We start from the raw sequence: 14,054 nt of genomic DNA on the forward strand, positions 1-14,054 counted from the left end.
GGCTTTATTCATAGTTGCCAAAACCTGGAAACACCCCAAATATCTTGCAACTAGTGAAGGGATAAACAAATTAATACATTCATACAATGGAATGCAATTCTGCAATAAAAAGTAATGAACATTTAACAACTTGGATGAATCTCAAATCATTATACACTGAATAAAAGCAGCAAGGCTCAAAAAGCTACGTACTGTATGATTCATTTGCATGGCATGCTGGGACAAGACCAAACTAGAGGGACAGAGAACAGATCAGTGGGGTTGCCAGTGGACAGGGGGTGGGGTTGTATACAAAGGGGCCACACACAAAGAATCGGCGGGGGAGCATAATGGAAGTGTTCTGTATCTTGCTTGATGTGTTTGTTAGTAGTTTTATGACTGTACACATTTGTTAAAAACTCACAGAACTGTACACTAAAAAGAATGAATTGTACTGTATGAATTTTAAAATTAGTACTTTCAAAAAATTTATTTGACAGTGCACACGAGCAGGGGGAATGGCAGAGAGAGAGGGAGAAGCAAGCTCCTGGGGCTCAATCCCAGGACCCTGGGATCATGACCTGAGCAGGAGACAGATGCTTAACTGACTGAGCCACCCAGGCGCCTCTAAAATTAAAACATTTTTTTAAATTTAGAAAGATGATGGCACTTGACCAAAACAGTTTTAGGACTTCTTTTTTTGGAACTGCCTTCAGCAGATTTTTTGTTTATTTAATTTCTAGTCATCAGAATAAGGAGATAAAACTTACTAAGTCAGACAAATTCAGTGTTTCATTTTATTCAAACGCCTGCTACGAGGCAGGTATGAAGTAGGTACTATTCCTTTTGTACGGACACACTGAAGCTCAGAGAAGAGAATTAACTTAGGGAAGATCACACAGTAAATAGGGGAAAGATGCTTTTAGACTCTGCTCAACTCTACAGATGTTTCATTTCCTGACTCTCCATCTGGGGCACCAGTTTTGGGCTATTGAAAATGTTAGCTGTTCTTTGTCAATAGCCAAAAGCCATTTGAAGCTAAATTTTCTGAAAAAGCGATACTAGCTGATAACATCCATCTTCATGCAACACAAAGCATGGCTCTTAAGAAGCAAAGAGGTGAGGGTACCTGGGTGGCTCAGACAGCTAAATGTCTGCTTCTGGCTCAGGTCATGATCCTAGGAGTCCAAGTTGGACTCCCTGCTCAGTGGGAAGCCTGCTTCTCCCTCTCCCTCTCCCTCTGCCTTCCCCCTGCTCGTGTTCACTCTGTCTCTCAAATAAATAAATAAAATATTAAAAAAAAAAAAAGCCACAAAGTGGATTTTCTTGTTCAGCCTGAGAACCAGTATGAAGGCAACTGGTATAAAACCAGCCACCTCAAAGTATCTCATTCACAAATGTATTCTGAGCAATAGGAAATTATTAAATACATTACCTCACAGATTGAGATGCTAAATTTTTGTCATTAAAGCATATACATATATTTTTTTAAGAAAACCCAAATCCAGACTGGGTCTATGAAAACTGAAATTCCTACACTAATAAAGAAACAGTTCAACTTATAACTACATGGGCAATTCTTTGAGTGCAAAGAGGCAAACCAATAGGGATTCTCAGAGCAGCTCTGGCTTCTAGACCAAAAGTAGAACTGTGCCATCTCTAGTGGACAAAAGCATATTTAAGGCCACCAGCCTTTTATCACACATGGACACACACTTTAATTTTAAAAAATAGCAATGAAAAACATTAAAAGAAAGATATTTTGTGCTCTTTTATGAGGCTCTTTATACACAGTTTTCTCGCAGTTCAAGCCCAATGAACTGCTGCTCCCACCAGCTCTGACTTTAAGATTTTACTTTCAATAAAATGGACTGGCTATTGGAATGTGACAGCCTCACAACTTAAGGTGACCAAGGTGACACTTCATGGTCAGTTAGCTCTGCTCCAACCTAACATTTGTGAATGAGACCTTACGCTCAACATTCAAAGTCAAATATTCACTCAACTTGGGGAAACAATGCTGAAAATTGCCATCTTAGCTTTGTCTTTTGACAACTCTTCAAAGTCAAGAAATCTGAATTTTGGGGCATGTCGGTGGCTTAGTCTGTTGAGCATCCAACTCTCAATTTTGGCTCGGGTCATGATCTCAGGGTCATGGGATACAGCCCCACATTGGGCTCTACGCTCGTCGGGGAGCCTACTTAAGAGTCTCTCTCTCCCTCTCCGTCTGCTCCTCAGCCTGCTTGTAGGCACACACATGCTTGTTCTCGCTCTTTCAAAATTAAATAAATAAATCTTTAAAAAGAAGAAGAAGAAGTATGAACATAACCTTTGCTTGCTAACCTCAGGCCAAAACAGGTTATCAGTGTGGAGCCTTCGGAACTGGTCCCTGGTGACATCTAGAAACCTGTGCGTGGGGCTAGTCATTTCTCCTCCCTGGGGTACAGAGATGTAACTTAACCCACAAAAATCCCAACCTGGACTGGATGAATGACTCTGAGGGCCTTTTCTCCAGCTTCCATGTGCTATGATTTCCTCTCTACTTCAGCTATCGGGCTGCCACATGTACCTAATACTCAACACAAATACCAAGTTGCAGATTCTGAGTCCCAATACCACAGGGAAAGAAAGCATGGCATCCAGTTGTTTTCTTTTCCAAAATCATCTAGAGCACTTATCCCCAAGGAAGGCAATGACAGTGACTGACAAGTTTTATAAATGGGTGCCCAGTTAAAGAAACAAGAGGGATAAAAATGATCTCCCCAGGCTGCTTCTGGGGCTCAGTCGGTTAAGCATCTGCCTTTGGCTCAGGTCATGATCCCAGGGTCCTGGAATCAAGCCTCGCAGTGGGCTCCCAGCTCAGCAGAGAGTCTGCTTCTACCCTTCCTTTTGCCCCAGCCCCTGCTTATGCTCGTTCACACTGTCTTGCTCTCTCTCTCAAATAAATAAAATCTCAAAAAAAAAAAAAAAAAAAGATTGTCTCCACAACCTCATCAACCACCTGGTCCCTGCTGGGGAGCATGGTGAAAAACAAGTGAAGTGTACAGGTATGAGCCCCAGGCAACAATGCTTAAAATGAAATTCTAAAGGGCCAGGAGGGAAACCCACAGAGGCACCACTCCTGTGAATCGTGACTTGCAGATGAATCACGTCCAAAGGCAGGAGAAAATCTGAGTCACGCTTGAGTGCCTGCAGATGGTGCAAACTGTCAAGCCCAGGAGGTAAAGGTGGGGTCACATATGAGGTTCTGTTTCTTTTCTACTTTTTAATGAATAAAAAGATAACTAGTTGTTTAGTTAGACCCCACTTTGTCCCCAGATGAGAAGCTACTGTAACAATTTTGCCCTTAAGGAGCCCAATCTACCTTTGCTCCTCACAATAACCCTGTGAGGCAGGCATGAAGGTGAAGAACTTTATGTCCATTATACAGATGATGAACTGAAGGCTAAACTCTAAAGACCATGAGGGACAGGGCTGGGGCACTACTTCATCTATCATATCATAATGTAGCAGAGGTCACATGTTCAAACTGCACTGTAAACCACTAGGTCTAGCTCCCCACAAGAGGGCTTCCCTTTCATGGTTGTCATCTTGCATAAAACTGCTTCAAACAGAATTGCAAGTGAATGGTGAGCCAGAGCTCCTTGAGGTGAAGAGAACTGGTGCCTTAATTATTTTGTTTCTTCTCAGGCCTTAGCACAGTGCCTACAGTTCAATAAACATTTCTGGAATAGGTAAGAGTATAGTGGGTTTTGAGAAAGCAAACCAAATTCCAGGAAGATTGAGGACGGCTTGAAAGGAAAGTCACTTCAAAAACAAGCAAGGCAGAAATATACTATCCAAGCCTTTAATAAAAGGCATCCAGTTCATTGTTCAACAAGGTTATAAGACAGGAAAGAAAAGCACTCTCCAGTGGAGGAAAAGCTAACCTCAGAAAGCTTTTAATATTCATTCAACTACCTGATATGTGCCAGGAACTGTTTTAAGTTCTGAAGATACAGCCATGAGGGAAACAATCCTTGACTTGTTGGAGCTCACAATAAAAAATACAAAATTAAAAGATCTAGTGTAACAGGTGGTATTCTAGAGAAATAATAGGCATGGAAGATGGATGGGGAGTGCCAGGGTAGAGAGAGGCAATTTGGGTAAGACCTAATGGAAGGAATAGAAAAAGCTGTGGGGAGGATGGCCATATCATTTATCATCCAATCCAGGACAACTTCAAGAGTGAAAGGAGACACTATTAATAATTATACAGGACAGTGAATTCAAACCAGGGCTGTCCTGGGCAAACTCAGACATGCAGACCTTACCCATAAAGCTCTTCAGTGTGACAGCAGAGCAGAGGAATGAGCAAGAGTGTGTCTCAGATGCAGAGTGTGCCTCATACATTTGGGAAACCACTTTACTGAAGTGCAAGGGGAAATGAGGAGATGAGGTCTGAGAGTAACAATGGGGTCCCAAGAGGCAGGGGGCTCTGTTGGCTACCGTAACACCCTTGGCTTTTAATCTGAGTGCACTGGGAAGCCCCAGGGGGTTCTGTGCACAGAAGTTTCATGATCTAACTTCTATTTTCAGAGGGTCACTCAGAATTGCTGTGCTGGAAATAAACTACATGAAAGGACAAAAGGAGGAAGTTGAGAGACCAGCTAGTGGGATACTGCAACAGTCAAGCAAAATATGAAGGTACCTTGGACAGGGCTGGGACTGGTGACATATGGAAAGATTCAAGATATATCCTGATAGGTCTGACATTAATTGGTTATTATACATGGTAATAAAAATTAGAATGATTTTTACCTAATCCTTTCTGTGGCTGGCTGACATAATTGATCAGGAAGCACAAGATCAAAGATGAGAATTCAATTCCTATAGGAGCCCAATCCTTCAGTCTACCTCCTAATGACCTCTTGCCTCTTTGAAAACACATGCTACCAATCATAAAGAGACCAGGCAAAGGTAAGGATGATCCTACTTAACGTTCTCACCCTGACTAGAAAGACTCCAAGGAGCCCACACCTTCTCTAAGAAGCTACACATTCTAGAACATATTTATGTAATTATGCACTTGCATACCAATTAAAGAAAATAATTTCATGGGCTGTTCAATTTCATATGTGCTTCTCACATATGGCAGCTTGATCGTGGAAGCACAAATTCATTTGTCAATAAATGTGCTAAACACTGTGGAGAGAAAATGAATAAAGATAAGTTCTTTCAGTCTAGTGCAGAGACAGACATAGAAACAAACAGAGAGATCATGATATGCCAAGTAGTACAATTGCGTTATGCATATGGAGCTCTGTGGAAACATGTCTATCATCTCCTGGGGATGAGAGCGAACCACCAGGGGGGGCTTCAAAGAGAAGGTATTGTTGGGCTTGAATCATAAAGACTGAGCTCATGTCTGCCAGAGAGAATGAGGGCTGAAGATAGAGGAAAAGCATTCTGCAGGCAGACTAGTCCATGCAAAGGAATAAGAGGACAAGGATCTTTGGAGGAGCCACAAGCAATGGCTGGAATATAACATATGCACATCTCATAACATACCCAATAATGGCAGCTCTCATTCACAGAGCACACCCCAAGCATGCCAGGTGCTATTCCAACCACCGTATGTGGATTATCACACTGAATGATACAGAAGAAAGTGAGACACATGGAGGTTACCTGGCCTGAGTGCCTCATTGCTCATTAGAAGTGGAGTCAGGACTCATATCCGAAGAGTCGACAGCCTGAGTTCTTTCTCCATGCAGTGATGTGCGGACATGGTGACAAATGAGGACACAAGGCAGGCAGGAGCTATGAACCATGGGAGGGTTTTATACATGGGAAGGGGTGGCTGATCAATTTGCATATGGAACTATGTCCTTGGTGACAGCAAGGAAGATGAATCAGAGGGGACAGGAACAGGATCGGGAAGATCACTTAGAAGGCTGCTATCATAATCCTGGCCAGAAATGACAGGAGTCATTTCTGAACCAAAGCAATGGCAGTTGAGAATGGAGGGGAGGGGCCAGAGTCAGAAGGAGGGAACAGAAGAGGGAGAGTGGGAAGGGGAACCTCAAGACATGATTTTCGTTGTCAGTACACTAAGGATGAGGTACTCGGGAGTCATCCAAGCAGAGAGGCCCATCAGGTGCATGCATGTATGGTGCAAGCATGATGGTGTCATTAGAGGATCTTCCACAACCATCCCCAAATAAGGACTCTGAAACTTCCTTTTTTCCTCAAAGTAGATTTCAAATTTCCAAAAGATTCATCTTCTGAGAAATCATCTGGTCTACCTTTTCTATCCCAGGCCCAGAACCACTCCAAGACTAGTCAGGGTAAATCTCGATGTTGTTGCCATTGGAACCCAGAATCCCCTTGCTTCAGGTCACCAGTAAAACTAGGTCAAACTATAGTCCTGTGAATCCTAGAGCAGTCCTCATTGGTACAACCCACTCCAAACAGCCTGAGAAGTTCAAAGTCTAGGTTCCTATAAAATGGCCCCTTGGCTTAGCAAAATGGAAAGGTTGCCTTTATGATGTTCTGAAGGCACTTCACAGGAGTCTGGTAGCCCAGTGAAATTTTCAGAACCCTGAGTGCAGGCATAAAAAATATCTTATCCCCAAACTGTTATTCAGTTCATTTTCTCATTCAAAGAGAACGAATAAAAGAGAGAGAGAGGGAAGAAAGGAAGGCGGGAAGGAGGGAAGAAGGGAAGAAAATGAATTAATTATAATCCTTTAGGGATTCATTTACTACCAACTGCTTTTCAATGCTTAGCCACAGACCTCTAGAAATATTGTTGGATAAAGCAACCAACAAATGGAAATAACACTTCATACAACCAATCTCATACAGTTTCACTTTCACTATAAGCTAAGTTATAGAAATGCAGTTAGTTACAGAAAACTAAGAGCAGCCCATTTCCACCCTGCCCCCCAAGTTTTAATGTTTTTCACACTCATGTTGAACAACAGCTGTCCTGTGAGGCCTTCCAAAATCTGTGCTCACCCATCCCAACTCCTACTCCCCTACATCCTAATGGTACTCTGAAAAGTGTAGTTGAAATGACGAACAGCAGTTTGAGTCAGGATACCTGGCCATGGGCTTGAGAGATTCACGTAATATCTCTACACCTCTGGGCATTAAGTTGCCCCATGTGCAAAAAATATTTAATAGCATATGTCCTCCTAGGATGACTGCATGACAGGGGAGATATACAAGTGCTTCCAGAAATCATATAACCTGTATAACTTTATCCTCTCCCCACTTCCACCTAGAACCCTCACCTGCTAACTCTCTAGGTAACCAAATTCTATGCCTTCAACTCTGAGGTGCTTGCCCACTTCTTGAAGCAAAAATGCCACCCTTCTCTTTTTTGATTGAACAACTGGAATCACACTGTTTCACTTTGAGCCTCTTCTATTATTTTTACGCTGCTGGGTGAGGCCCCTACTCCCAGATCTGGAAGCTCCTTGAGAGCAGAGGCTTCTCCTGCTACCCAACACCAAGGGTGTTACCCTCCACACCAAGCTCATATGCAGCCCTTGGTCACGACTCACTGACAGGCCAATGATGAATGTGGCTTGACCAATGTGTTCTTGGCTCAAAATGTAACATGCGGCCCATTTCTAATTCCATGCATTATATAGCACTGCTTCTAAATAGGTCACCCAAAATCGTGGCTGAAATGATCCCAGAATAGACTTGGCCCTGCTTCTCTGGTTCCCCGGGTCTTTTCTAGAAGTGAGCCTGCAACTCCGAGCATCCCAAGTTACCTCTTGGACTGGTTACCTGCACCACTGCTGCTAAGCAGGCTGACAGAAAGCTCTTCTGTTCCACTGAAGTTCAAGAAGGACATGCTGTCACCAGGCTGACGGGAAGTGCTGTGCCTGCAGAGAACAGAGCCCAGCCACCTGGCTTAATGCAGACCATCACCTCTGTCATCCTGCTTACCCTGTATCCCAGGAGTTTTCATCAAAAACAGCTCTGAATATCTGGCCACATGGGCTGGCAACAACTGGGAGCCATATCACAGGCTACCAGGCTGCTGTGCTCAGTATGTGGGCCAGCTCTGGCCTCCCCTGTGGCCTGTTTGTCCTACCCTTGCCCCCTCAAAACTACTCTCCAACTGCCATACAGGGCAGCCCTTTCTTGTCCTCAGCCTTCCCCTGCTCACATGGACAGAAGGATGTAAGGTGACTTAAGCTGATAAAGAGGGTCAGGCCCTGCCCTATCTCATCCAACCCATGGCATGTCGAGGTGACTGAAAATGGGGCCGAAGATTGCCCTTTGCCAAGTGTCTCCTAAAGCATCAGAGGAACAGTGAGGCTGGAGGTCACCCCCAGCTCATGTTTGTCAAGGCTTAACTGACTTTATTCCTGCACTGACTCTCTTGGCTGCCTTGTACCGCATTCATAGCCCAGGTTCAGAAGAGTTGTCTCTATAAATGCAGGACTTGATTTCCACTGCTTTTAGCATAAACAACTTCTAAACTCAACAGTGGAATTTCTCAGTGACCAAAACGACAAAAGTCATAGACAGACTGCCTGAAACACGCAGCATGAACCACCTGCCTCAGCACTCGGTCTCACCCTTGGCTAAGGTTTAGATGAAGCTCATGTTTGAGGTTTACAAAGTATGCTTTGAATGAAAGCTACAGCAGGGCCTGAGTAACACATGTGGCAACAGTGTCACGCTATTTGCTTTGCACTTGGCCCAGTGAAAGGAATGGCACTGACAAAGGAAAGGTTTGATCTCATCCTGCCCCTTCAAGTCATAGAAACATAATATTTGGCAGACTATTCAGCCATGGTCCTAGGTGTTGGGGAGTTTCTCAAGGTACCTGCTAGAGCCCTACGCACATCCTCACCTTCCAGCTGCTTCATGATACGCTAATTCCAGCAGCTCTGCAGAGGAGTGAGTTGGGTCCCTCTGCCCGCTGCCCTGCAGCTCCTCCATATTCTGCCGGGTCTGGTGATGGATCTGGATGGCCTCTCCGGATGGTCCTACCCAGACAAAGATCCACTGAGCATCATTCCCACCCAACAGCCAGTGCTTTGTACTTAGCTTGATTCTTCCTTCTTGCCAGCTGCTGGGACATGGGTGCTGGGAGAGACCGTCAAGAGAGCACTCCAAGGGCAACACTACACACATGACCCTCCAGCTTCCCAAAAGGACATCTCCTCTTCTGAGCAGGACTCACCCTCCTTTGGGGCCTCACATCTGTCATCCTGTTTAGCCTCAAAATACATTAGGAGCCTCTGTCTCATGCATGTCAAGCTGAGACACCATGGAGAACTACTGATGTATAGGAGTACAGGGTCCCTCCCAGGAGGGCTAACACAAACTAAACAAAGAACACAACAAGTGAAATGCCAATGACTCTGTTAACACATAAGGCAGTGACAACTGTAACTCTAAGCAGCAGAGGATGAGCAAGTGCCGAAAAGACATTGGGTGCGCGGAAGAGAAATCACCATGGGTGAAATCTACTATAAAATGCTTCCCGGGGAGGGAGAAGCTTCAGAGGTGAGTGTTCAGCAAGGTTAGCAGGAACTGAAAGACAGGGTGACTACCTGGGCAGAAGAAACAATGTGTATGAAATCACAAATGTGGAGGAGCCAAAAAGACAAGCAGGAGACCACCAGATGGGCTTGGGGAAGAACAGAACCTCTGAGAATGGGAGCAAGGGGACACCAAGTTGGGGAGTTGGGCAAAGGAGGGCCTCAGCTATGAGCAGGCTGGGCAGGCAGTAGGAGGAAACAGAAGAAGTGGGGCCGGACAGTCCTGTATTAGGAAAGTGCACCTAATGGTTGGGAGAAAGAAGAGCTAGAGGTCACACAACAAACATCAACAGTTCTCGTAAGAGAATTTGAAGGGAGCTCATGGGGATAACAATGTAGGGAAAGAGACATCGGGAAGAAACAAACCATGCGACTGATTATGGCAGGGAGACGGGGGTCAAAGAGGAGTTTGGGAGTGAACCCCCATTACAGCCCAAACAACCAGATTCATTTCTCACTTATTCAACTTTTAACACTAAAAGCAAGTGGAAAAGGAAATAACTAGACATGTGCAGGCATTCAGCAGGATCGCCTCCATGAAAAAACCCTGGAGTTTAATGCATCTGTTCCCAGAGCCCATTAAGCTGAAGTTTAATTTTAGCCACAGCTTTATAAAATCTTACTGTCATCCTCTGTAGGACAGAACACAGATCAAAGAGGACGGGCTAGGAAAAACAGTGAAATTGAAGAAAAAAATTTTCTTAAGTTTTGATTGCTTTTGAACTTAATTTAAATGGAATCATACAGAATGTACTTCTTTATGTCAGGCTTCTTTCATTATGTTTGTAAATTTCAACATAGGTTTGTATATGGTTGTAGTTCAATTTTATTTCTGTACAGCATCTCATTATAAAAAATAGAACCCACTTATTTTACACGTTTTTTTTTTACTTATTTGAACTAAAAAAAAAAAAAAAAGGTTCACCCATTTCTCAAAAAAAGTCCTGTTTTGTTTTTTTCAGTTGTCAGAGACCCCTGAGAGAACACAGAGTAACCTAACTTCTGTGTAAGCAAAACAATAATATCACTATCCAGAGAGAGAGCTAGGAGAGGAAGGAATGAACAAGAATGAGGGGCAATCACCTTAACAAAGAAGACGGGTGACAAAGTACAGTCCTTTGCAAACAAAAATGAGAAGCCCTTAGGTTTACATAGCTCCGTCGTTACAAGGCCCTTTCCAAGAGTGCCCTCAAGAATCCTCACAAGAACCCCTGGGATAGGCAGAATGGCCATGGTTATCCCCATCTCATGCGTGGGGCACCAGAGGTGTAAACAAGTTGAAATACTTGACCAAGCCACATGGTTGGTTAGTGACAAGAACCAGGACCAGCAGCTCCCAGCCTAGGCTCTTTCCCGAGCAACCAACTTACCCACAGGAAAAGTGTGCATCCAGCGCCTTCTGTTGGAGGTGAGCTTCATGGGCATTCGTGAGGGGGCAAAGGGGTTAATGAGTGCCCGCTGGGGTGTGTATCCCCCGGGTCGAACATGCAGCATGGATTCCGCACTGCCTACGTGGAACCTCCCCGGTGCACTTGAGTCTCGCTGTGGTGGCTCCATCATGTTCTCCAAGACATCTGTCAGTGATGGTAGGGGCACAAAGAGAAACCACAGATGATGGTGAAACCAGGGATGGGCAGGCAATCAGCCAAGCTGACCAGAATCTTGGATATCATACATGTTGGGAGTGAGAGAAACACGTAAAATCACTGATTTGATTCGCTTTTTAAATACCTGTGAGAAGGGCACCTGGGTGGCTCAGTCACTTAAGGGGTCTGACTCTTGATTTCAGCTCAGGTCATGGCCCTAGCGTCCTGAGAGTTGAGCCCTGCGTGGGGCAATTCTCTCTCCCTCTCCCATTGCCCCTCCCCCATGCTTTCTCAATAAACAAATACCTGAAAGAAGGGCATTCTGGTTCCTAAATTACTGGCCCAATGAAGTCACACCACAACCTGGTGGGGAGGACCACACACACATCTGCGGGAGACCTTATACTTTGAGCTGAATGCAACAATTCCCTGGGAGATAGGGTGAGTATATTCTATATGGAAGGAACAATAAAAATAGATATTTGAGGGGCGCCTGGGTGGCTCAGTCTGTTAAGCGTCTGCCTTCAGCTCAGGTCATGATCCCAGAGTCCTGGGATCAAGCCCCGCATCGGGCTCCCTACTTGGCAGGAAGCCTGCTTCTCCCTCTCAATCCCCATGCTTGTGTTTCCTCTCTCGCTGTATGTCCCTCTCTGTCAAATAAATAAAATCTTTTAAAAAATTTTTTTAAATAGATATTTGGTGTCCAGAAGGAAAGGTCCTGGCAGAGAGAGCAAATGTGTAGGCACACGAGACTACTGCCCCTTTGTGCTGGGGCCAAATAACTTCATTCCACCCCTTGCACTATTGGTAGGAATGTAAACCGGTGCAGCCACTGTGGAGAAGAGTAAGGCGGTTCCTCAAAAAATTAAAAATAGAATTACCCTATAATATAGTAATCACACTACCAGATATTTACTCAAAGAATACAAAAACACTAATTCAAAGGGATACATGCACCCCTATGTTTATAGCAGGATTACTTACAATAGCCAAATTATGGAAGCAGCCCAAGCATCCATCAATACATGAACAGAAAAAGATGTGGTATATAAATACAATGATAAATTATTCAGCCATGAAAAAGAATGAAAACTTGCCATTTGCAATGACATGGAGCCAGAGAATATTACACTAAGCAAAATGTAAAACAAATGAGCAAAGGAGATAAAAAGAGAGAGGAACAAACCAACAAACAGACTCTTAACTATAGAGAACAAACTGATAGTTACCAGAGGGGAGGTGGGTGGAGGCATGGGGATTAAGGAGTATACTTGCTGACGAGCAATGGGTGATGTACAGAATTGTTAAATCACTCTACTGTATACCTGAAACTAATATAACACTGTATGTTAACTATACTGGAAATAATAAAATAAAATAAAAAACTTTGTTCTAGCCAAGAGAACACTGGTAGAAGTGACATGCTCCAATTGAAGGCCTAGACCACAGATATCTCCACTCATAATTATCCCTTCTCTTTTCCCCTACTGTGCCAACTTTGAAGACCAGTGCTAATGATCATGGCATCCCAGGATAGAAGGATCCTTGAGCCCTAATGACTGGGTGGATCAGAACCCCTTCCTTCTGACTCAGTGACCTGGACATAAGAAAGCAATCAAATGCCACTGTGTTTAAAAAAAAATTCTTGGGAGAAAAGAATGAAGAAATGGATGCATCCAGTGCTGACCTGGCAAGGAGGTGGCATGATATTTAGACTCAACCTGTCCCCCATCCAATGGCAGACAGGTCCCTATTATAGAGATGGAGGCCACAGGCTACATAACCTAAGTGGATCAGAGACTTAAAACCCACAACCAGCATCCCTGATGTGCATCCCATGTTCACTAAGCAATCACCCACATTAGAAAGGGGATCAAACAGATGCAAATTCCATGGCATCAAGGAATCTGTCTTGTCCACCAATATTTAGTCAATGCCTACCAAAGAACCTGGTATACAGTAATAGTTAATTCCTCAAAGCTGATCTGCATGCAAGAAGAGGACATTCAGATCTCCGTGAAAGCTGTATTTTTCACTGTTAGTTAATGAACCGATGATCTGGTTTACCAAGTAAAGAAGAATATGGTCTAGTTAGTTGTCATGAAAGTAAAAGGAGAAAACCCAATTTTCTTTTTTTTTTTTTTAGATTTTATTTATTTATTTGACAGGCAGAGATCACAAGTAGGCAGATAGGCAGGCAGAGAGAGAGGAAGAAGCAGGCTCCCCGCCGAGCAGAGCCCGATGCAGGGCTCGATCCCAGGACCCTGGGATCATGATCCGAGCCGAAGGCAGAGGCCTTAACCCACTGAGCCACCCAGGTGCCCCGAAAACCCAATTTTTTAAAAAGGTAAGTTCATGCTTTGAAAAGGATGAGAAATATGACTAAGGGATAAAATGGGTCAAAAATACATGTAGAGGAATGGGGAAATGTTTTTTATGCTATGTTGGGTAGGTAAATAGATAAGACCCCCTGAACATAGCAGAGAAATAGTAAACTAAGGGCCTGTAGATTGTACTGCCTTACAATATTCCGGTTAATTTGTTTTTTGGCTTTCTCAATAAACTCCCAAATATCACTAAAGGACATTGAAATCAATTCTACTATTCAGATAATTTTTAAGAAAACTATTTTCAAAGCTACTTTCAAAGCTAATTTCAAAGCTACAATGTTATTTCCCCAGAGAGCTGGATTTTAGAGTAAAAAAGCGTTTTGAAAGAATTAACATTTAGTTTAATTTAGCTTTTGTTACAGACCCTACCAAGAATATTTTCAGCAAAATGGGAGTACCTGTCATGCAAACTTAGATATTTCCAGAAAGTGGGAAAAAGATAACCTAGAAAATTTCAAACGTATTAAAATTTCTTTGAATGTTTATATACATAGGTTATATGCTATAGTCATGCAATTAAATATCTGCTCCTTTCTCTTTCA

At 43.5% G+C, this 14,054-nt stretch overlaps 1 protein-coding gene across 35 annotated transcripts in view; it reads right to left on the reverse strand.

Moving 5' to 3' along the window:
* Positions 1-14,054, reverse strand: part of DEPDC5 (DEP domain containing 5, GATOR1 subcomplex subunit) — a 137,205-nt gene that overhangs the window by 55,086 nt on the left and 68,065 nt on the right. For 20 of the 35 annotated variants that reach the window (XR_014302455.1, XR_014302457.1, XR_014302459.1 and 17 more), the window contains 3 exons: positions 10,907-11,110; positions 8,843-8,978; positions 7,765-7,862 (listed from right to left, as the gene is read on the reverse strand). Coding sequence is in view for 28 of the 35 variants with exons in the window: in XM_082697816.1 (XP_082553942.1) it covers positions 7,765-7,862; positions 8,843-8,978; positions 10,907-11,110 (438 nt within the window). In the remaining 7 variants the exon portion in view is untranslated. The remainder of the gene's footprint in view (positions 1-7,764; positions 7,863-8,842; positions 8,979-10,906; positions 11,111-14,054) is intronic. The other 15 variants (XR_014302456.1, XR_014302458.1, XM_082697827.1 and 12 more) reach the window with 1 other exon arrangement.

This window comes from Mustela nivalis (assembly GCF_964662115.1).
Source record: "Mustela nivalis genome assembly, chromosome: 14".
NCBI classification, from domain to species: Eukaryota; Metazoa; Chordata; class Mammalia; order Carnivora; family Mustelidae; genus Mustela; species Mustela nivalis.